The 24,708-nt window shown below is 41.7% G+C and overlaps 2 protein-coding genes and 1 pseudogene across 3 annotated transcripts in view; 1 reads left to right on the top strand and 2 right to left on the bottom strand.

Moving 5' to 3' along the window:
- The window catches only part of TP53BP2 (tumor protein p53 binding protein 2), a 109,169-nt gene extending 84,522 nt beyond the window's left edge, over positions 1 to 24,647 (bottom strand). Inside the window, exons 1-2 of the mRNA XM_028158015.2 lie at positions 24,400 to 24,647; positions 21,581 to 21,651 (exon numbers count right to left, since the gene is read on the bottom strand). The gene's annotated coding sequence lies outside the window, so the exon portion shown is untranslated. The remainder of the gene's footprint in view (positions 1 to 21,580; positions 21,652 to 24,399) is intronic.
- Positions 1,817 to 19,444, top strand: FBXO28 (F-box protein 28). 2 transcript variants are annotated; one of them, XM_008149806.3, is made up of 5 exons: positions 1,817 to 2,109; positions 8,376 to 8,485; positions 11,075 to 11,213; positions 13,734 to 13,929; positions 15,735 to 19,444. In XM_008149806.3, the coding sequence occupies exons 1-5, from the start codon at positions 1,843 to 1,845 to the stop codon at positions 16,127 to 16,129; spliced, it is 1,107 nt and encodes a 368-aa protein (XP_008148028.2). In that variant the 5' UTR covers positions 1,817 to 1,842; the 3' UTR covers positions 16,130 to 19,444. The 2 variants fall into 2 exon arrangements, with proteins under 2 accessions (XP_008148028.2, XP_054568864.1); XM_054712889.1 differs by lacking the exons at positions 13,734 to 13,929; positions 15,735 to 19,444 and adding an exon at positions 13,472 to 13,697.
- Positions 14,041 to 14,184, bottom strand: LOC114234536 (U11 spliceosomal RNA; annotated as a pseudogene).
- Positions 24,648 to 24,708: the final 61 nt, after the last annotated feature.

Below are 24,708 nucleotides of genomic sequence, written 5' to 3'. Positions count from 1 at the left end.
CATATTACAAGTGACTCTTGATAGTCTTCATCCAGATTCATTAATTGTTAACACTTACCATATTTGCTTTATTAATCACATTCTGTATCTATTGAATGACTTGAGAGCAAATTGAAACATCATGCCCCTTTACCCCCCCCCAAGTACTTCAATGTGTATTTCCTAAGAACAAGGACATTCCCTTACAAGATGCTAATAAAATTATCCAAATCAGGAAATTTAATGTATTACAATGTAATAGTTTAATATAGTTCATATTCAAATTTCAGCAATTGTCACAATAATGTCCTTTATAGCTATTTTTCCTAATCTAATTCAGGATTACTCATGGATTTAGTGGTCTTGCCTTTTTAGTCTCTTTTAATTTGGGATAAATCCTTAGTCTTTGTCTTTTATGACATCTACCTCAAATTCAGGATATGCATTTTTTGCAGGAATATACATCACGTTATGTCCTTTTGGAGGTATCATATCAGGAGGTAAATGATGTCATTCCTCCCATAACTCATGATACCAATTTTGATCATTTGGTTATGGCGATGACTACCAAATTTCTCTATTACACTTCTCTTTGTAATTAATATGTAATTTGTGGAGAGTTGAGACTGTAAATACTATGTTCCACATCACACATTTACTTTTTAGTTTTAGCATCTTATTTTAAAAAATATATTTTATTGATTTTTTACAGAGAGGAAGGGAGAGGGATAGAGAGTTAGAAACACCGATGAGAGAGAAACATCAATCAGCTGCCTCCTGAACACTCCCTACAGGGGATGTGCCCGCAACTAAGGTACATGCCCTTGACAGGAATCGAACCCAGGACCCTTGAGTCCGCAGGCTGACGCTCTCCACTGAGCCAAACTGGTCAGGGCTAGTTTTAGCATCTTTTGATGATTCTTGCCTAAGTCAAAATTTTCATTGAGCTATAACTCACATATAAAATGTACTACTTTCAAGTGTACAATTCAGTGGTTTCAAGTATACTCACAAAGCTGTGCAACCATCACCGTGATCTGATTCCAAAACCTTTTCCTCACCGCAAAAAGAAGCCCTGCCCCCTCTTAGCAACCATTCCCCTTTCCTCTGCTCCCTTCAGCCTCTGGAAACCACTCATCTACTTTCTGTCCCTAAGGATTTGGCCATTTCAGGAAAATGGAAGCCCGCAATATATGGCCCTTTGTGTCTGGCTTTTTTCATTTAACATACTTGCAAGCTTCATCCATAGGATAGTTTTAATCAATACTTCATTCCTTTTTATTTACCTAGTCAATTATTACTATGATTTTTGAAAAATTATATGTTAAACACATAGTTCTGTCTACATCAGGCGTCCTCAAATTACGGCCTGCGGGCCACAGGCGGGTGTTTTTGCCGTTTTGTTTTTTTGACTTCAAAATAAGATATGTGCAGTGTGCATAGGAATTTGTTCATAGTTGTTTTTTTTAAACTATAGTCCGGCCCTCCCACGGTCTGAGGGACAGTGAACTGGCCCCCTGTTTAAAAAGTGTGAGGACCCCTGGTCTACATGTATGGGTCCACATCATTTTTACCACCCTTTGTCAGGAAGCTTTAAGAAAGCTGCACCGGGGAAGTGAACCGCAATAGGCAGGGTTCCCTTCCCCTGGAGCCCTTCCCCATCTCAGATCACAGGTCACCCCTCCCGGAGCTCCCAGGCCTCCCGGCCACCCGAACAAACAGCTTTGTGCGCGTCTCCGCCCCGTCACCCGCAGGCTCCGCCCCCTCCCCAGGTGTCCCGCCCCGGCGGCCCCAGGGGAGGAAGTGACGCACCGGAAGTGTCCCTGATCCCCTCGCAGTGGGGGAAGGAATTAAACCCCCAAGATGGCGGCGGCGGCGGAGGAGAGGATGGCTGAGGAAGGAGGCGGCGGCTACGGCGACAGCGGCCCCTCTTCGGCCATCGGCTCTACCCAGCGGTTGCCCCCGCCGCCCGCGCCGCAGCCCCCGCAGCCGGGCTCCCAGGCGCCCCCGGCCCCGGCGCTGGCCCCGGACCAGCTGCCTCAAAACAACACGCTGGTGGCGCTGCCCATCGTAGCCATCGAGAACATCCTCAGCTTTATGTCCTACGACGAGATTAGCCAGCTCCGCCTGGTGAGGCCCCCCGCCCCCCGGGACCCCGCCGCCCCGCCGCCGGGCCGAGGTCTGGGGCGGGACGGAGAGGGGAGCGCCTTCCCCGGGGAGGGAGCGCCCCGCGAGCCCAGCCGATGCCGGAGCGCGGCCCTCCCGCCCTCAAGTCTCCCGCTCTCGGCGCCTGTCAGCGGGGTTCGTCCCGAGACCGCCCTTGCTTCGGGGCTGGGGGCGACCCTCTGGGGCCACCTCGCCCCCGCCCAAGAAGCGGGGCGGGAGGTGGAGGGAGCGGGGCTCCCCACCTCTGCCCGGCCTGAGCGGGCACACCGAGGGGGCTCGTCGGGTGCCCTTTGTACGCCACCCCCAGCCCGGCCGGGTTTGGGGGGACAAAACTCCCAAGGAGGCAGAGTGACCCCGCGACCCAGCCAGGGCCGGTGTGTCTGCTAGAGGGACGTGTTGTCCCCCTTGTTGGAGAAGATAAAGTAGGGTCGGTGGGTTCTCCCCACATTCTCCCCCCAGACCCCCCCTCTCCCCCCCAGTGAAGCGACTTGCCCCTTGACCCGGGGTCTCTCTGGCAGCTCGTTTCTAACCAGTGGTGTGCGCCCACCCGCCAGCTGCAGGAGCCTGCACCCCACCATCACAGCAGTCCGTCCAACCAGGGACTTCCAGAAGGGATGACTCGGCCTTCGGGGGGTTATTTCACGCCAGAGGGTTGGCTGGAGGTCTGATGCAGGTCTTAGCTCAGACGTGTTTTGCTTCCTTTCCGTGCATTTATCGTCAAGTGGCAAGGAGATGAAGGGGGTGGACATCTTGAAGTGATTGCAACCCGATGCTGTGTAGACGCTAAATCTGTGGTCGGGGTTGTTTTTAAGAGGACAAAGACGTGTTTCTGAATGTGCTGTGTCTAGCATTTTCTTACTAATCAATAGGTGTGTTTCAGGGTTAAACCTCCAGTTTAAAATGGATTGTAATGGCATTTTTTGAAAGGAAATCACGCCATTTTTTTTAAAAAACAAAGCTTATTGATATTAATTCAAACTGATGACTAATTTTATTTTTCTAGTCAACACAGTTCATTCCAGCCTGCAGGATGGAAAATTCTTCCGTTGAAAAGTGTATTTCAGAATGGGTTGTCCCTGACTTTTCAACATATCTCACCCTTAGGATTTCATGTAGAATCTTAAATATTTCTTCAAATTTGTATAAAGAATGGTGTTTGAGCAGAGGCATGCATGGTGTCTGGGCATACATAACATTTGAATTGAGCCTTTCAGCCAGACAATAGCTTTGCAAAGCTTGGAATGGTCACAGTTCTGCTTTATATAAGTGTTGAGGAAAACTGGGGGTTTTGTTCTTTTGTTAGTTGTTTTACTTTTTTAAAAATTAAAAACATTTTTAAAGGGGGGAAGAACTAGCCCATCCTAGGGGACCGTTAAAACACATCCCACAATCTATTAAGTGACATTTCTTCCAAGTGAAATATTCAGTTGCAGTCTTAATTTTTAAGCAGCTATCTCTCCTAGCCTTTTAAGGATTCAGATTTGTAGTTTCAAAGGTTTTTTCACAAGGAGCCCTTCCTGACCAACCCTCGGAGCCCCCCACCCCAAAGATGCTGCAGCCAGTTTGACATCTCAGAGATGTGTTTTTCTCTGCTTTAGCAAAAGGGAACTTACTCCTTTCTTTACTTGAGGTTAATGGGTAATTCTTCCATTAAATGAATACTCTTTTTCGGGGTGGGGGGGCGGGTTGGAGATGCCTTTAGTTTTAGATTCTTTGGTTTGGTGTCATAGGGTACAATTTAGGTTAACATTTTCTTTCTAGCCACTAGATGTCAGCATTAAATTTAATTATGCCCTTTAGATGAAATTGGCAGTCTAGAGACAGTGAGTGCCTGGTGGGTCCTCTACAGGCCTTTTCTACTTGAGTGCGCATTTATACCTTAAGAATTGTTTGCCAAAAAATCCAGGAACTTTAGTACGTATGGTGTTATGAAGCATAGAAATCACATAGGTCCTTTTGTTATTTTTTTAGGGGAATTAAGGCTGGATATGGTTGGAAGGATTTGGTTTCATAAGCTGAATGTCAGCTACTCGGGCTTATTGGCTAGTTTATGTATGGTTCAGGTGTTTGTTTTTCCTCCTTCCAGCTGACTCGCCTGATTAGGACCTCGGTCATAATTCTGTTAGCATCTAAATTAGAGAACAGGTACTTACTATTCTGTATTTTCTTTAAAAGATTTGCTCTACGTTGAAATTGCTGGCGTGACATTTTTCAGTGATTTGTGCAGTTCGGTTGATAACAAGCTTTGCCTCCTGTCGCTGTGAATAATGAAATTGGACTCTCCAGTCATTTCCAAAGGACTGGCCAAGTGCCTTATTAAGTCCTTTGTTTGTTTTTCTGCCATCGCGTTGCTCTAAAAATGTACCCCGAGCTTGGAAATCCAGGTTACACAGGATGTTAAGTACTTAACTTTAAGTATTTAATTCCTCTAGTGTATTTAAAATTATTTGTCTGGACTCAACTTTTGTAATGACAAAACCTGTACTTTGAGCTGTTTTTCTAGTAAGTCAGACAGACTTGTGCTGATGCAGCAGCAGACGTCACCGAGGCCCTCTGACAGGCAGGAGCGTGTTTGAAACGGGAGGCAAAGGTCAAGGAGCAGAGAAAAGCCACCGGGAAAGGACAGCACTGACGGGAGCAGGGGAGGCTTTTTGAGGTTTTAGGGAGATCCTATCAGATACTCTGTGGGGGGCATGTGGAGTGCCTGTAAATGTAATGGAAACCTATTAGTGGATCAGGACATACGCTTTCCTGAAGGTCAGATTCAGAAGTCTTGCGCATTATCTGGAATGAAACCTTTCCGTTGATAACAAAATATACAAATACATGCTTTTGTCTCGAGCACTCTAGCTAGTTAAATCTGTTACCCATTTGTAATTCCTTTCACATCTTTTCTTCCAATGTTAGAAAATTTCAGTTATAGAGAGGGTTGATGGGTAGGAAAATTTAAGGAAAATGAGAAACCATTACTTTTTTTAAAAAAACAAAACAAAAACAGGCAAGCTGTCTTCTTCATATCTCTTGCTCTGTCTCAGTGGTTCTCAACTTTTTTGTTTCGAGACACCTTTACAGTCTTAAAAGTTGCTGAGGACCCTAAGAGTTTACCTTAGAAATTTCTAGAAAGCACAAGAATATACAGTATATCAGCTGTCAGAACAATGTCCTCAGATGTTGTGTTGCCTCTGGAAAACTCCACTGTATGTTGTGAGAGAATTGAGAGTGAACATGGCAGATAACATCTTAATTTTATGCAAATTGTTGGCCTCCCAAACTCATGAAAGTATCTTGGGAATCCCAGGGGTCCCTCCCTAGACCACACTTTGGGAACCACTGCTCCTCTTGCTGTGTCATAGAGAACACACTCTTTATTGCTGCTTTTCCTTTTTTCTTTACAATCTCATCACCAGGTCATTGATTTTATTAAGAGGTGCTTAAGTTCAAGTAAGAGACTAATATTTGGGGGGTAATTCCTTCTTCCTAGAGACTCTAGTCCGAGAGTGAAGGGGTTCATCAGGCACTCTGTCAGGATCTCCACTGGAGCAGTGTTCCTTGAGCACACTCACACAGCACCAGGACCACACGTGCAAGCAGATACATACAAGGGTGTCGGGGTAATCGGGAGGGTTTATCAGGACAGGCCTCTTCAAGACAATGAGTTTCTATCCAGTGAGTAAAGGTAGAAGAATGTTCCTCTCAGAAAAACAAAACAAAACAACACCAGACGTATAGTGGAACAAAACAATTGCAGAAGGGTGTCTTAGATTAAAGTGAGATTGGTTTTGGATGTGTGAAGTTTTAGATGTCCTGGACTAGTGATCAGACTCCCTCCTACTTTCTACCATTTTATTTTACAGACTTGTCAAATTTAAGAAACTGTTTTTGAGAATCTCTGGGGTTGACAACTTGTGGTGGGAGAAGCAAGTAAGGATGTTAAAAAAGAACAATAGCTTCTATCTCTTATCATCATTATTTCACTAAAAAAAAAAAGAAAGAAACCAGATATACCTGTATGTCCTGGTAAACTGAGAGCTGTGGATTCTTACAATGTTGAAGAAGGTGCTATCTTAAAAGATGGCTTCTGGCCCTCGTTGGTTTGGCTTAGTGGATAGAGCATCAGCCTGTGGACTGAAGGGTCCTGGGTTCCATTCTGGTCAGGGGCACATGCCCAGGTTGTGGGCTCGATCCTCAGTGCAGGATCGCAGCCTCAGTGCAGGAGGCAGCCGATCAATGATTTCCTCTCATCACTGATGTTTCTCTCTCTCCCTCTCCCTTCCTCTCTGAAATCAATAAAAATATTTTTTAAAAAGGATGGCTGGTGTGGCTGAGTGGTTGAGCATTGACCTGTGAATCAGGAGGTCACGGTTTGATTACCAGTCAGGGCACATGCCTGGGTTGTGGGCTAGATCCCCAGTAGGGAGGGTGCAGGAGGCAGCCAGTCAATGATTCTCTCTCACCATTGATGTTTCTATTTCCCTCTCCCTCCCTCTCTGAAGTCAATAAATATTTAGTCAAAAAATATATATGAAAAGAACTGTTTTCCTTAATACCTTTAATTTGACATGTGATTTAGGACGTATCTATTATTTAATATTAGAGTGCTAATGCTTTTATTAGCATAAACCAGTTTGAATTTTTTTTGTCCCTGTATTCCCAGGAAGAAGCAAACTTGTATCAATAGTTTCAGCAGGTATTTGTCAAACATTTGTGCTTGGGTGTTATGAGAGAGAGAAAAAAGTATAAGACAGCCCCTGCCTGATTGACTTGATCTTGATACAGATTTATCTCACTCTCTTTCCCTGTCACCATCAACATCTGTACAATGAGAATTAATGTTCAGGTTGATAACTCTGAGTCACTGCAAAATTGTCAGGGATCAAAGAACAAACAAACAGATACTAAGTACTAGGTCTCATTAAGATAAGAAAGATGCTGAGATATCTCAGAAACATAACTAAGTATATGGAGCATAGTTTCTAAATTAGTACTAAGTTAAAATTTATTTACCATAGTTTTTATGTAACACTTTAGAGTTTACCAAATGATTTAGCATGTATTCCATTTAATCCTCATGATGTCCCTGAGGTAGATACTATCCACATTTTACAGGTGGCTGACTCAGGTTTTCAAATGGTAGCTGACTTGCTCAAGAGAGCATAAAGACTGGACTCAAATTTAGGTGTTTTGATCCTGTGCTCTTACTGTATATAAACATCATATTCCTTAAAGATTCAAAATAGTTGAGAGTCTGCTACACATGTTTAGATTCTTTGGAGGACATCATAGTGTCTGGAATAGAGAAACTGTCTATAGTTAACCCAAATCACTAGTAGAAATGGGTAAGAATTCTCATTCCAGCTATAGGTCATATAAACTTTGTGAGATGTTGGACTCTAGCTCGAATATACATTTTTTAAAAATATATTTTTATTGATTTCAGAGAGAAAGGGAGAGGGAGAGATAGAAACATCGATGATGAGAGAAAATCATTGATTGGCTGCCTCCTGCATGCCCCCTACTGGGGATTGAGCCCACAACCCGGGCATGTGCCCTTGGCTGAATCGAACCCAGGACCCTTCAGTCCACAGGCTGATGCTCTATCCACTGAGCTAAGCCAGCTAGGGCTAAATATACATTTTTACCTAAGAATTTCCCTTGTTTCAAACCATTAAAAACCTTTGAATATATTATCTTATTGATCTTCAGGACTACAGTTTCTGACCATATTAGTGGGGATACATTTAGAACTATTAACAAATACCTAAATTAAAAGATAAGTTTTCCACTTCACAGGTATGGCTCAGTGGTTGAACGTTGACCTATGAACCTGGACGTCGTGGTTCCATTTCCGGTCAGGGCACATGCTGGGTTGGAGGCTCTATTCCCAATAAGGGGGAGGAGGGTTGCCGGAGGTGGCCAATCAGTGATTCTCTTGCATCATTGATGTTTCTATCTATCTCTCCCTCTCCCTTCCTCTCTGAAATCAATAAAAATATATTTTTAAAAAAGAAAAGTTTTCCTTGCCTACACATATTAATTTTTAATGCATTATTGTCAGAATTGCAAAGAATGAGGGATTCACCCACATATGACTCAAGGATTCAGGCCGTAAATGGGAACAATACTAGCACAGAGAACTTGCATTGTTCAGTTATGAGTCTTAAGTTAATTGTCTGTCATTAATTTGATTATTACTTTCTAAAATTCTTCTTTCTCCTCCTCTCTCCCTGTAGGTTTGTAAAAGAATGGACTTGGTCTGCCAGAGAATGTTGAATCAGGGATTTCTAAAAGTGGAGAGGTACCATAATCTATGTCAGAAACAAGTCAAAGCACAACTCCCCAGGTGTGTCATGGCTAGCGGTGGCAATGCTTTACAACTGGGGATTTTGTTTGTGTGTTTCTTGATTTGTGCTTGGGTGTTATGAGAGAGAGAAAAAAGAATTACTTTTAGTATCAGTATTTAAAATATGTTTTATTTGTTAGTCATTTGTAGTAAAGGGGTACCCAGATCTCAATAAGAGATATTTTACTGTAATTTGCTCCCTCTCGTCATTTCTGTTCAACATTTTACTGGAGGTTCAACATTTTACTAAGTATTCAACATTTACAAGGCAGTTAGGGAAGAAAATGAAATAAAAGACATTCTTGTTGAAAAGAAGGCATTTCTCTCTCTGTTCACAGATGACATAATCTTTATGTATGGAACCTTATACATAAAGAATACACTAATTAATTAATAGAGCTAATAAATGAGTTGGGTAGGGATATAGGATACAAGATTGATATACAAAAATCAATTCTGTAATTGGATACACTAGCAATAAACAATCCAAAAATGAAGAGGACAATCCCATTTATAATAGCACCGAAAATAATAAAATACTTAGTAATAAATATTACAAAACAAGTGCAGGACTTGTACACTGAAAACTACCAAACATTGTTAAGAGAATTTAAAGAGGAATTAGGTGGAAAGACATTCCATGCTGAGGGATTGGAAGATTTTCTATTAAGATGGCAGTACTCCCTAAATTGACTTGTACATTTAATGCAATCCCCAATAAAATCCTAGCTGTCTTTTTTGAAGATATTGGTAAGCTGATTTTACTATTTCTCTGGAAATACAAAAGACTCAGAATAATAAAAAACAATCTTGAGAAAGAACAGAGTTGTTGGAGGACTACCACTTTCCAATTTCAAAACTTACTACAAAGCTGTAATAAAACAATGTGGTACTGACTCAAGGACACACATAGAGGTCAGTGGAATAGAACTGAGAGTCTGTAAAATAAACCTTACATTTTTAACAATTGATTTTTAACAAGAATGCCAAGACAGTTCAGTGGGGAAAGAATAATGTTTTCAACAAATGATGCTGGGACAACGGGGTACCTACACACACAAGAAGAAGGTTGGACTCCTTCACACCACATACAAAAGTTAATTCAAAATAGGTCATAGGCCTACCTGTAAATGTCAGTGCTATACTGTAAACCCTTAGATGAACTTGGGTTAGGCGCTAGGTTCTTAGGTATGACACCGAAAGTTCAAGCAGCAGAAGAAAAAGGCAAACTGGACTTGATCACCATTTAAAACTTCTTTGCCTCAAAGGACAACATCAAGAAAGTGAAAAGACAATCCACAGTTTGGGAGAAAATATTTGCAGCTTATACAGCTAATAAAGGACTTGTGTCCACATTGTCTGAGAAACTCTTAGAACTCAACAATAAAAAGACACGCCAACTTAAAAATGGGCCAAGGATTTTCATAGACGTGTCTCCAGAGAAGACATGCTGCAGATCTGCAGGCCGTGAAAGATGCTCAGCATCGTTAGTCATCAGGGCACCTAGATCCCCCTTTACACTAAGAAATCTTTACTAACGACTAGCACTTACTGACAAAAAGTCGTTAGCAAAGAATCAGACACCTAGATCCCCCTTTACACTAAGGAGGATGGCTCAAATAAAAAAGACAGACAATGCTGGGAAGGGTGTGGGCAAACGGGGACATTCATAAATCACTGATGGAATTACAAAATGGCCCAGCCATTTAGAAAACAGCTTGTTCCTCAAAAAGTTAAGCATAGTGTTCCCACTTGACCCAGCAATTTCACTCCTAGGTATAGAACCAAGAGAAATTAAACTATGTGAACCCAAAAGCTTAGATATGAATGTTCGCGGCAGCGTTATTCATGACAGCCAAAAGGTAGAAAGAACCTAAAAGTCCAACAGCTGATAAATAGGTAATCAAAATAATGATATGACCGGTAATAGAATGTTCTTTGGCCATCACTGTGCTAAATGAGAGGAGATGTACACAGAATGCCACATACTGCACAAATCCAGTTATCTGAAATGTCCAGAATAGGCAAATGCAGAGAAACAAAGCAGGCTAGTGGTTGCCAGAGGCTGGGGAATGGGAGTGACTGATAATGTGTTTGGGCTTGCTTTCTGTAGTAATGAAAATGGTCTAAAATTCGAGGTGGTGATGGGTCCACAACTCTGAATACACCCAGACCGCTCAATTGTACATTTTAAACGTGGCTATTATTCTATCTGAATTATCTCTTAATAAAACTTTAACAAGTTTAAATAAGTTCATTTTATAGGCCAAAAGATACAGTCTCTATACGTCCAAGTGTAATTCTTTCATTTTTCTTGTTTCTCTGATTCTAACAGCCATTAGGCTTGATATAGGCAAAAAAAAAACCCCACAACAACATGATTTTTTTTTCTAAGTATTTTGTCAGTAAGTGCTAGTCGTTAGCAAAGATTTCTGGACATAATGATTTATTTATCCTTACAGTTGAATTATGATCCAGTTGTAGATTTCTAATTGGACATGCAAATGTTAGGTTGTTTCATTAAGATGTTTGGATTGGTTAACGCTGCAGTCCACAGCGCATCTTTAAAGGTTGCTTTTCTAATTCTAGGAGAGAGTCAGAAAGGAGAAACCATTCATTAGCTCGTCATGCAGACATCCTTGCTGCCGTGGAAACCAGGCTTTCACTGTTAAACATGACTTTCATGAAGTATGTGGATTCCAATCTCTGTTGCTTCATCCCAGGAAAGGTAAAATACAACTGCGTACTTAGAACAGCCGGATTGTACTATGTAAACTTCATTATAAAGTTACAGTGATTTTTAAATGTCAGAGTTGTTCCTAATTCCCTGGAATGAGTTTTTGTGGATGGATTTGTATAGCTTCTTTCTGTACAGTACCTAATAGAAATGAGTCATTTGTGTGTTCTTTATATTTAAAATGTTAATTATGAAATATACAGTAGGAGCCCTGCTGTTCTTTAGAGAAGCCTGTTAAGAGTTCATATTCAAGAGAAAAACTTTTGAGCTTTTACTTTTTGTTAAGATGCCAGAGATACCGCAGCAATGAACAAGATAAGTATTGTCCTGCCTTCAAGATTGTTATAATTTAGGGGCGGGGGGTGGAGTAGGAGGGACAAGCTGGGTTTTGTTTTATTTGAGAAATGTTTCATGAGAACTTTATAAAACATCCAGATTTGAAAAGACTGAATAATTATATAGCAATATACTCAGAGCTAAGTAATAGCGCTGTTTAACCCAGAAATAAGTGTATGTGGCATATTTGCTGTTACTAAGTTAAAAGGCCCCAGTATTTAGTATGCTACTCATACCTTCAGTAGTATCATCCTTCTTGAATTGAGTGTAAATTCAGATGAACTATGTCTATATCCTTTTTTTATATGGAAGGGTGGAGGTGGAATTAAAGGTCATTTTGCTACTTACTTGATACTAGCAAAAGTACCAACATGGTTAAAATTAATTACTACCTAGTAAAATCGGAATGTTCTTTTTTTGTTATTTCCATAGATGATTAACATTGGTATTATTCTGTATGCACTTTCTCTATTTTCAATTTTATGTGGTATTTATGGTATATCTCACTTTCCTCATATTAACTACATTGCTTTTTTGTAGGATACTCTAAAAGGGTGACCAGTTAGAAATTTTAGATTCTGATTACACACACACACACACACACACACACACACACACACATTTTTAAAATATATTTTTATTGATTTCAGAGAGGAAGGAGAGAGAGAAATATCAAAGATAAAAAAAAAAAAAGAAATATCAATGATGACAGAGAATTGGCTGCCTCCTACACACCCCTCACTGGGGATCCAGCCTGCAACCCAGGCTAGTGCTCGTGACTGGGAATCGAACCATGATCTCCTGGTTCATAGTTCGATGTTCAGCCACTGACCCACGCCAGCCCGGCTAGATTCTGATTCTTAATGCCAGATTGTATCCTGATCTGATCAATAGGCCTTATCTCTTAAGTATTCCTGGGAAGTTCATTGAACTAGTTATCCCCTTTAGCCTCGTTTTTATTGCATATCTCCTTGTTAAGAATACGAATATTTAAGAAACATCTTGCCGTTTTCATTACCTCAGAGGCAATTCAGTCAGCTATTACTAACAAGAGTTGAGTTGTTTGGGCAGAGTCCATGTGGCCTGCAAAGCCAAGGTAGTTAGCATCTGGCCTTTACAGAAGTTGCTAATCTTTGTTCTAATTCATTAGGATCGTGTGATTGGAATGATGATCTTTACTGTCTAAACAAATGAGGTCAAATCCATTTTTTTAGAAACCACTTGTTGACCTCTCGCTTCTAGCACCAAAATAAAAGGATAAAACCGAGGTGGCAGCAGTGGAGAATGGCTTAACTTTTCTAGATGTAGTAGGTCCCCTTGGGCATTTGCTCTGGGCAGCCCCTTAACTGCAGCCTTGCCCTTGCCCTCAGGAGAGGAACGGTTGAAAAGGAATTTTGTGCCTAATTTTATCATATAGGCAGCTACCTATCTCTTTCTCTTGCCATTGCCCTCATCTTATATTTATGAAATCCTTTCTAATTCTCAGAGCATTTATATATATTATCTCATTACTTTCCATCACAGCCATGAAAGGTAGATAGAAGTATTATTCCTATTTCATTGATCAGAAAACTGAGGCCTTTGGTGACAGCAAGCAAGTGGGATTGGAGGAGACCTCATTCTAATCCATAGCACGTTTTAGAGAAACAAAACCTCCAGAGACAGCACGGTGGCAGTGTAGACGAGAGGAGGAGGTCAGGCGGGGTTCCTGGGGCTCTGGGAGACGCATTCGGGCTAGAGTGAAGTGGGTTTGGAGGATTAGCAGAATATGGGTGTGGGTAATCCCTCTACCCCTGCTTGCACACCGGATTTAATGTCTTAGTTTAGTCCTCTAGTCTTTAGCATGTGTATATCCCTCTTTGTGGGATTTTTTTAATACATGTCTCCCCAATTAACACTGTGATTTTCTTCAGGGCAGGAGCTATATTCATCCTGATTCTTTAGCCCCAGCACAGTGCCTGGTACTTACTAAATGTAAGTATGAAACACAAAGTATTCTATCGAGGCCAAAGCCGAGTGTTCCAGGTGGTAATATCATCAATGGTCAGTACATCAGTTAAATCATCCTACAGATTTTTACAGGAATTGCAGAACAAGCAGTCACTTCTCTCCCCATTTAACTATTTTCATATATATGTATATCTCGAAAGTGCTAATGAGAGCTCGTTGTTTTAGGTTATTGATGAGATTTACCGTGTGTTGAGATATGTCAACTCTACCAGAGCCCCTCAGCGAGCTCATGAAGTGCTTCAGGAGCTAAGGGATATTTCCTCCATGGCAATGGAGTACTTCGATGAAAAGATTGTTCCAATTCTAAAGAGGAAACTACCAGGATCAGATGTGTCTGGAAGACTCATGGGCTCGCCTCCAGGTACCTCTTGACTTGACTATGTTCGGTGTGTCATGTTCCTATGTAGATGAGATAACCTGCTCTTTCCCTGTTCGATCATATATCTGAACTTTCCTGTGTCTGTAAATATGTATCTGCAACGTCATTATTTTTTTTTAACGATCACCAGCTGCCCAAATACCAAAAAATTACGCTTCCAAAACCTCTTGATGTTGATTCCGCACGTAGAGCAATCAGGCTGCTCTACGGGTGCCACTCACGACAGAAGCCCTTTTTTGCAACATCGTTTTTAATGACAAATTGATTATAGACCATACCACTGCCATTAAGCACATTTGTCTCTAGTTTTTCAGTATTTAAACTACACTCAAAAGAACAGTCTTGTGGCTAAATTTTTATGCATATCCATACCTATGGACCTAAAATAAATTTATTACAGTAAAATTGCTCATATTTTTTGATGTTTCCAACTAGTTAATATTCATTATCCTAAAACAATTGAATATACCAGATAAAATTCCTCATGGAAATATCCAGTTAATTATTTCAGCCCCCAGAGTGTCCAGCTGCTACTTCAAAAGACAGGGTGCATGGGCTATTGTGAACACTGCCACTTCTGTGGTAGCTGTTTTACAAAAGGACATGGGAGCCTAGAGATTTGTGCCCTTATCTACTGAAGGACTAAATTGTTCAGTGTTCTCAGTCCTTGCAAATATGTTTTTTTAAAACTTTGGTAGAACATTTTGTTCGGTAGTTAGCTCCCTGGAGTACTTACTCAGTGGGGTAACTGAGCGCCTCTCTGTAATTTAATAATAAAGCTATGGCATCTCAGCATTAATAACATACCTACTATTTATTGAGTACTTAATATGCGCACAGCACTGTACTGTGTCCTGTGGAGACTAAAATGAAGTGTAATACGTGGTATCTGCCCTCAAGGATCTTACTATTCCAAAAGGTAAGACATATCCAGACCCAAAGTTCAGTTACCGTAGGCAACAGAAATATTTTAAAGGAGTGTCCATTTAAATGCCAGATGAGTAGCAGAGACAGAATCTTAAGATCAGATCATTGTTGGCTGGATTGATAAGACTTCACAAGAGGTAAAATTGACCTGAGCGCTAATGGATGAGTGGAAGTTGGATAAACAGAGAGAAGGAAAAGATTCTGGTATATAGATGGACAAGGAGGAAAATAGCATGGGGTTAGGGTATGAACGGATCCCTCTGGTCCTTTTAGAAAACCTTCAGGAGATAAGGTGGTGGTTGTTGTTTTGTAAAATAGGTTATTAGTTTAAAATAGTGATTTTTATGTCCGTGCGACATTGTATTCCTAACACAGAATAGTTCCAGAGCCTTCCTGCACGTGTCAGAAAGTCTCCATGAAAAGTCTCCATGATCGTCAGGAGCGGTGTCCATTTGTCCTCGAAGTTGGGGCTTTAGCATGTAACTAAGTGCAGTGAGAATTTAAGAACATGATAGGTCTACGTCTGACTCCAATGTTTATGTTGGCTTCGGTGAAATAAGATAGAAAGTCCAAAAGTGTTTCATAGTATTTTAAATCCAAGTTCATGCCATTAAATGTTCTCCACTTGCTGGCAATCCAAACATTGCCACATGAACATGAGAATCAGAATTCAGACTCATTTATAGTTAAAACCAAGTGTCTGAGTAGAGTAATCCAGTAGACAAACTAGATTGCAAAAAAGAAATGATCAGAAGTGGTAGAAGGACATTCCATTTCAAAATAAGTTTAATTAATGAAGTGTTACTGGTAGTGTGACATTTTAAGTGATTAACTGGCTGTTTTAAACTATTTTCCCACAGTTCCAGGACCTTCTGCAGCCCTAACAACAATGCAGCTCCTCTCCAAGCAAAACCCTTCAAGACAAGAGGTTACCAAACTCCAGCAGCAGGTTAAGACAAATGGTGCTGGCGTGACTGTTCTCAGGCGTGAAATTTCTGAGCTCCGCACCAAAGTGCAAGAACAGCAGAAACAGCTTCAGGACCAGGACCAGAAACTGCTAGAGCAGACCCAGATCATAGGTGAACAGAACGCGCGGCTGGCGGAGCTGGAGCGCAAACTGCGAGAAGTCATGGAAAGCGCTGTAGGAAACCCCTCAGGGTCTGGGCAGAGTGAAGAGTCTCCCCGGAAACGGAAAAAGGCAGCAGAAGCCATAGACTCTCTTAGGAAGTCCAAACGTCTCCGGAGCAGAAAGTGAATGGGAACGTGCTCCCGGCTCCAGAGGAAGGCCTGGCTTAGTAGCTTGAGCAGTCATGCATATCAGGACACCGTGAGCAACATGGCGTCCCCTAGGCTTCTAGGCGCTCAGAACACAACTTCAACCTGAACTCTCGTGGTTGGGACATTCTTTCCCCGCTTCTCCTGGTTGAACTGACGCACAGAACCTTTTTACTTTGCAATAGATTTGTACTAACCAGACCTATTCTATCATGTTTTGAGGAGTTAACTTTTTTTCTGTGCAGCTCTGTTTAAAGTAAGTTTATTTGTTTCTGCATATATGCACATTACTTAAGGATCTTAAACCAGTCTTGACAGACTAGAAGTTTAATACAGAAAATGTCCTGTTCACTTGAAAGAAAAGACCTACTTTTTAAATGGACAGTATCTTGTTTTAAAAAAAAAAAGTTGACTTTTTGTTATAAGTGACCTTTGTCTGGAATGTCTGAAAAGTAGTAAATGCTTTTTGGTATTGAAGTAATGGGTAACTAAAACGGACTTCCATAGTATTGACTGTAGAAGGGGCCTCTACAGTATTGACTATATATTTTTATAAACTACTGGCAAGGGATTTTATGCAGTTATATCATGTTTTCAGTTCTCTTTGGGGCCACATTGTACGTTTGCATGGATGGATGCATGCATTGCCTAGGCAACTCACTTAAAAAGCTCTTGCACTGGTATTGATCTTGAACCTCTATACTTCTCCACTTGTTAGAGCAGCAGCTGAGTTAATTTAAGCACTTAACATCTGCCACCACAACAGCTGGCCTCTGGGGGAGGGGGTTGTGAGTCCATTTGTCCTCCAGTTTTACAGGAACAATAGAGCATTAAAGCCCATTGCTTTATCTGTTCTCTGTAGGGTCCAGGTACACTGGCTAAGGCAGAACCCCAAATCCAAGGCTCTCTCTATCGATATCAGACCTCTGATTACTAGTACTTTTCCTTACTCACCACTGTGTGTGCTCCTTGATCAAGTGTGATGACCAGTGGGGTGAGTAGGGGACCCAACCTGTGGGATGCAGTTTTGCCATTGAAAGAAAGTTCATTGAGGAACACTGTTCCATGAAAAAGCATTTTGATCATTTCATTTCTGGGGGATAACCTGAGGGAAGCTTTCTTATATTCATTTCAAGCTTTCCTTGTCCTCAACTTGAAACAAAAGCTTTAATTTCGTTTGCACTCCTGTGTTGAGCTTGTAACTGGAAACGCATGTATTGCACTGTTCAACCTTCTAAGCGGTCACTTTAACAGCCTCCAAATTGTGTACAGTGGTTATTTTCCCCAGTTGTATATTTCTGAGACATTCAGATATTACTGTTCTAATTTTATTTTAATGTACTAAATTATGTCATTATTTGACTATTGTTTTAAACAACTGTTGCCTTGGGCTTCAGTTATTTAAAATAAATTTAGGTGTAATGTAGAATACTGTCCCTTTCCAGGTGGGAATTAGTACCTGTATAAAACCTAAGGTTTTGGTAAGTACCTTAGTTGAATAAAAGCACAAAGTTGTCACCTTTTTTTATCCGTCCAACATCACATGGTTCTGCATCCTTCAGATTAACCTCACCAAATGGAACTTTTTCTGACCCATTTTTTATATTGTCCTTACATAATATTGTCCTTAGATTTTGATCAATTCTATGTCTAACTTTGAAACTCCATTTACGATGTAGTATGTTTTCAATGAAAAAACCATAAAGTAACTTCCAAGTGTTTCATGGTTTGTTGGGAAGGTAATTTTAAAATAAACAATTATTTGTCAGCCAAGGTCATCCGTAAAAGTCCCTGTCTGGAAGTCATTTTCTCAGCAGGTCTCATTTTTTGTAATCATAGGATTTAGCCATATTGTCATAACTTCGGAAGAGGCCTACTGGAATAGTCATGGCCTTTAACAGTCTGCTTTCCTGGTAACAGGAAGACTTTTTAAGTAACTAAGTACATGTTTACAGGTTTACAAAGTATGATTCTTATGCATCAAAGGGATATAACCTCAGATGGTTTCTTTAATAGTTGTTACTGGATTCTTTCAAGTTGCCTGGGTTTCTTTAGAAACTATCTAGATGCCCTGAATGTATCTGTAGTCTTCCACTAGCGAACACGAGTATTTGGCTTTCATTACAAGCTTTTACACATTAGAAGGTAGATTTTGTTTTGAAATCCAAATTTCTACAGTGTACACTTGTAATCACCTGTCCGTAAGATTAATGAGTTGCGATTGTTAATGCATGAATGTTCCATAACAGTCGGAGAATAAAACACTACAGTTCTGTTGTTTAAGTCTTAAATCTTACTTAGACCATCTAGCTAAAACATGTTATGGTATTGCCTTGACTGATTTGGTAGCTTTTATACTTGCTTTTGGATAGCATAATGGTATTTAAGGTTCAACAAATCACAAATCCTTTTGATCAGCTTAAACTGACATATGTTGTAGGTAAATTGTAAACTAGCCTCCCAGAGAGAGAACCATCCTGCCTGGATCTTACGTCAATAATGTAAATGCCACAATGTCAATGTCCTAGAACAACATTTCATGAAATATTGTCATCTTCCTTGGCTGGTTTTCTGAGGAGATGTCTCTATTTTAATGGGTCATTCCCACTTAAGAGGTGATTATGGTACAACAGTGCAGACAGATCCAAGGTGAAAAGGCATATATATAAGAGAAAAAGAACACTGCCCCCCACAGGATCCTCGGCTTATCTCCTACATGGACTTGGCTTGGTTTCCACAAGGGCTGAAATATGAATTTCTTTCAGAACCTGAGGTTAGAGAACCTGCTGTTTTTTTAAGCTCCTCTTTGGATGTCCAGAGCCTGGAAATAGCGGGGCAAACACAAGTGTATTCAGAGTAATCGTGCTTTACAAACGACTGGGGTGCCATGCAGTCTGAAGCCACTGGTTTTGGAAGCAGCTTCTTTTTGTAAACCATGTTTTTTGGAGTACTGAACTTTATAGGGGCTTGCCTTAATCTCTATTTAGTAGTTCCGAGATGTATGCTCTATTATTCTACTTGTTAAAATGTTAAGATATTCTATGTAGCCCCAAAGGTGGGTAAAAGTATAAATAATGCCTAAATAAATAAGCTAAAAGGTGTCACTACAGCTGGATTTTTGGGAGAAAATGAACATATGAACATAGGCTATGTATAATAAAAACAATGGCACCTTAAGATTGCACTATTTTATGCATTATTTTCTATGCCATTTCATAGCCTGCACTTTAATCTCCAAAGAAATGATGTATGATGTCCCAGTTGTCCCTTATTATTAATAAACTTTTTCTTAAGACACAGGGCACTTAGTTCTATTTTACTATACTGAATCAGTTTCTTGGACGTGATTCCTTTTTTTGAGTTCTCTATTTCCTTAGCCATAATATTTTTTAGGATCTAGGAACTCCCTATCTTGTCGGCGTCCACATGTAAATGTAAATGTAATTTTACATTACATTTTAATGTAATGTAAAATCTCATACTTGGTGATCAGCACGTTTTTATATCCTGCTCTAGGCATGAGTACCAGCGTGTTAACACTTAAACCGTCTACAAGTGTCATATGCTGTAAGATTTGAAGCCAGGAATAAAAGACATTCTGAAAAGAAATGTCCTATATAATGCAGCCTCTTGCAAACAGCTGTTTCTAATATAAAATCCAATTTGACATGCCATCCAATTCTTTGGCTTGGGATCTATCTGAATTAACGAGTCCACAGAAGATTAGTAAGTTAAAACCACTTAAATGTAACAAAATCCTATAGCCTGCCATTCTGAATCGAAATGTTTTTCAAAGATGCTAAAGTGATCTACAAAATGAAACTAGCAATGAGTTGGCTGCTGTGTACCATGATTTTATTTTTAATAGCAATATACGTATAATCATGATAAATATGGTAGGCTCGAGTCATGGTGGCCTTTGTCAGCTCCCTAAGAATTTGTTCAATTTCTGAAGTCAAAAAAAGTAAATCCAAACTTTACCTGTTGTGTCTGAAGGGAATGATGGGCTTTAGAAGCAAGTAATCTATTAGGTCCACGGCCAAAGTATACCGGTCCATATTCAAAACTATACCGAAAGTTTAGAAGTGTTCAAAACTCCTTTATGTGGTACCATGTCTGTTTACTTATGCTCATGAGCAACAATAAATTGCCAGCTTACCTTCTGGAATTTTCGTTGTTATAACCTAATTCAGTAATTGGAAAGTGGAAAACACCTCCCAGTCACACCACAGGGTACGGAAATAAAAGTGTTGTTACCAGCGCTGCCTGTTTGCTTTGTATTTCATGTGCAAAGGGTTCTGGAGCTCTACTTCGCACAAATGCCATGGGGCTAGCTCGCTGCCTCCTCTTGGAGTGGTCGAGCGGGTGTGTTACATGTTACCGAGTCCTCACAGCTGCTCTATGAGGTGGGTTTTTCTCTAGGTAGGGATGTTCAAATTTGGGTTAAGCAACACGTCCACGATGCTACTATACAAGTGAATGCCAGACCTCCCTGCCTCCAAGGCTGCAGTACTTCCTGCTCCATCCACTACACTAAGTTCTACAACAGCGGGGAGCTCTGAAACTAGAGCACGTCCGTTCTAAACTCAGGAATAAATACATAGATGAGCATCCTATATATCCACTAGAAGTAGCCAGTGTCCAAATCCCTCGTGTTAAGAGTAACATACAGAACTCAAAACCTGGAAGAGGCGGGGCTCAGAGGAGGCAATGGTTTCACCGGAGGCATACGGGCAGAAAGAATTGTGAGGGCTTCTAGAACCTGTGATCTTGAGGAGGCAGTCCTAGCGGATGTGGTCTGAAGCCCTCACTGGTCCACAGTCGCTTTACTCTATGCTGCCAATCAGTACGAAATTAGTGACCACTGATTTTTTTTTTTTTTTTTTTTTTGCCCTGCCAGGAAGAATACTGGTTCTCTCTTCAAAATTCCTTCCAGCTCCAAAACTATTCCAAATTCCAATGAAATGTAATTACACACATTAATCTCACCCCCCTTCTGTAAAGATGGGACTGGTAAAGAAATGGCTCAGAACAAAACTCGCAGGAAGAGCTAGGATACGTGCTTTAGCCACTTTGTCTAGATTAGAACGTAGATGTTCAGAAAAGAGGTCACAGATGACTCTGTGCTGCAGGGTGAGGGTGACAGAAGTGGGACCAGTTACCCCAGCACCACCTCTTCCCTCTAGTCACCCAGACATCACAGAAGCAGGAAGAGAAAGGCTGGGGCAGCCTCCCAGGTCTGCGGAAGGTAGATCTGGGTGGAATCTTCAGTTCCACAGCCTACATAATACATTCACGTTGCTAGGAAACTTTACCAATGTTATTACTTTAAAACAAAATAAAGTAATGGAAGGACACCTTGATTGCTCAAGTATGATCTGCTTACCTCACTTGCAATTTCCTACTGGCATCAGGAACTACTGGGACTCACCTTAGCTTTTCACAGCAGACTGGATAGCATCTTTCTGGAATAACTGGTATGATGGCCCAACGACAAATCACCTGGCAAGAATAAGGAAAAGGTGTGAAAGCTAGATAACACATTAAGGACTTTTTAAATATATATATATTTTATAGATTTTTTACAGAGAGGAAGGGAGAGGGATAGAGAGTTAGAAACTTCGATGAGAGAGAAACATCGATCAGCTGCATCCTGCACACTCCGCACTGGGGATGTGCCTGCAACCAAGGTACATGCCCTTGACCCGGAATCAAACCTGGGACCCTTGAGTCCGCAGGCTGACGCTCTATCTACTGAGCCAAACCGGTTAAGGCCCATTAAGGACTTGTTTAAAAGGATTTTTATTGATTTCAGAGAGGAAGGGAGAGGGAGAGAGAGAGAGACAAACAACATCCATGATGAGAGAGAATCATGGATCGGCTGCCTCCTGCATGCCCCCACTGGGGATCAAGCCTGCAACCCGGGCACGTGCCCTGACCTGGAATCAAATGGTGACCTCCTGCTTCATAGGTGGAGGCACAATCGCTGGGCCGTGCTGGCCAGGCAGAACTTTTCAAATTCCTAACTAAATATGCCTGTGTCATCAAAATATTGGTCAATCCACACAAGAATGCTGGAGCCAAATCCTTTTCCTTCCCTTTAGAATGTCAAAATCCACATTCCATTCAAATGTAAAAGATAAAGAAGAGGGAGGTGTACATATAAACATTCCCTTCCGCCCTGGCTGGTGTTGCTCAATGGATAGAGTGCCGGCCTGCAGATTAAAGGGTCCCAGGTTCGATTCCAGTCACGGGCATGTGCCCAGGTTGTGGGCTCGATCCCCAGTGGGGGGCATGCAGGAGACAGCTTATCCATGATTCTCGCTCATCATTGATGTTTCTACCTTCCTCTCCCTTCCTCTGAAATCAATAAAAAAATACTTTTTAAAAAAAAAGCGATTTAAAAATAAAAACATAAAACAACATTCCCTCCCAACCTTTGCCCTTAGACTCCTACTTACTCTCCTACAATGTAATCATTTTGGGGTGTCTTTCTAAACATATTTCATGCATATGCAAGGAAACATATATGTGTATTATACATACACACACTCCCAAACCTGGTGTTTTGCATTTAATAGCACATCTTGGAGGTTAATTCATATTGACACATGAAGAACTTCCTCATTCTTTTGACTGGTGGTATAGTACAACATTGTATGGTTAATTGTATGTAGAGTCAGCCCTCCGTACCCACAGGTTCTACACCCTCAGATTCAACCAATCAAGGATTAAAAACACTTGAAAAATAAGTATTTTAATACTTTTTACTGTCTGAACGTGTACATTTTCTCTGGTGATTATTCCTTAAACAATACAGTGTAACAACTATTTACATAGCATTGGATTAGGTATGTTAAGTAATCTGGAGATGAACTGAAGTATACAGGAGGATTATGTAGGTTATATGCAAATACTACACCACTTTATCTATGGGGCTTGAGTATACAGTATTCAATCACTCAGGATACTGAGGGATGGCTGTGCCATCATTTATTGGTTTGTTTTTAGTTTACTGAGGTTTATGCCCCGGGTATGAACCGCTAAAAGATATAGACTTGCCGAAACCGGTTTGGCTCAGTGGATAGAGCGTCGGCCTTCGGACTCAAGGGTCCCAGGTTTGATTCCGGTCAAGGGCATGTACCTTGGTTGTGGGCACATCCCCAGTGGGGGGTGTGCAGGAGGCAGCTGATCGATGTTTCTCTCTCATCGATGTTTCTAACTCTCTATCCCTCTCTCTTCCTCTCTGTAAAAAATCAATAAAATATATTTAAAAAGAAAAAAAAGATATAGACTTAAAAACAACAACTAGAACCATTAATACTATTATCACACTAAAGAAATGAACAACTTCTTCATATTGCCACGTACTCAAGCAATTAAATGATCTCCTGTCGATTTTGTTAAAAACTTTGACCATTTGATCAAAATAAGGTCAGTACATTGCAATTGGTTGGTAGGTCGTTTAAGTCCCTTTTCATATATAGGTCCCCCCCTCTTTTATTCCCCCCTCCGCCTTCCATTTTATTTATTAAAGAACCTATAGAGGCCCTGACCGGTGTGGCTCAGTGGATGGAGCATCGGCCTGCGGACTGAAGGGTCCCGGGTTCGATTCTGGTCAAGGGCATGTGCCTTGGTTGCGGGCACATCCCCAGTAGGGAATGTTCAGGAGGCAGCGGATGGATGTTTCTAACTCTATCCCTCTCCCTTCTTCCCTGTAAAAAAATCAATAAAATACTTTAAAAAAAAAAAAAAAAAAAAGAACCTATAGAGGTCCCCACAGTCAGGATCTTGCTGACTGCATCCCTGTGGTTAGTTTAACATGATCCCCTGCCCTGTTTCCTACACGTTGGCAGCTGGATCCGGGGCTTGATCAGATGTGCGCGTGTATGTGTGTGCGCGTGTATGTGTGTGTGTACATGCGTGTGTGTGTGTGTGTGTGCGTGTTCTTTCATTATGAGTGACACCATGTCTGGTTATCTTCCTTTTTGTAACTTCAAAGTCTCTTTCTAAGAGAAAAGTAAGTAATTTTGAAACCAGAACTGTCCTCTCAGGGAGAGGCTGTGGGAGGCGGGACAGTCCTCCGGCGAGAGGAAGGGTCGCGCCAGAACCGTTCCGGTAACGCTCGGTCCCGGTTCTCTCACATGCTGGCCCCACGCGCGCGGTTTCCTGCGGCCTTTTGCCCGGGAGGCTGCCCAGGGCTCCGGGAGCACTTGCTTCCCACACCGGGACTTGGCGCGCGGCCCTTACCGGCGCCCCGGGTCCCGTGACCGGCCTTCTCGGAAGCGCTAGAGCGGCGCTGGGGGTGGCGACGTTTCCTTCCTCTCCCCGCTTTCTCCCGGGCGGGGCGGGGCGGCGCGGGCCGGGGGCGGCGGGACCGCAGGCACGGCTTCCCGCCGGTCGGACGAGTCCCCGCCCTCAGAACCCCGCGTCCCCGAGCGGCGGCGCCCGGCCCCGCGCGAGGGCCCACGAGCGCCGCGCACGCGGGTCACGTTCCTCGCCGGCCGGCAGGGGCGGGGCCTGGGCCGTCGGGGGCGGGGCCTGGGGCTCGGGGGCGGG

The sequence above is a fragment of the Eptesicus fuscus genome, chromosome 24 (assembly GCF_027574615.1).
Source record: "Eptesicus fuscus isolate TK198812 chromosome 24, DD_ASM_mEF_20220401, whole genome shotgun sequence".
NCBI lineage: Eukaryota > Metazoa > Chordata > Mammalia > Chiroptera > Vespertilionidae > Eptesicus > Eptesicus fuscus.
This window is presented reverse-complemented; position numbering and strand designations above follow the sequence as displayed.

What these genes read in the sequence shown, in the direction of transcription:
- FBXO28 (XM_008149806.3), top strand. Translation starts at nt 1,843, where the DNA reads ATGGCGGCGGCGGCGGAGGAGAGGATGGCTGAGGAAGGAGGCGGCGGC. An exon ending in GTCAAAGCACAACTCCCCAG is followed by an intron (nt 8,486 to 11,074) that starts GTGTGTCATGGC and finishes TTCTAATTCTAG; the next exon opens with GAGAGAGTCAGAAAGGAGAA. An exon ending in GTTGCTTCATCCCAGGAAAG is followed by an intron (nt 11,214 to 13,733) that starts GTAAAATACAAC and finishes TCGTTGTTTTAG; the next exon opens with GTTATTGATGAGATTTACCG.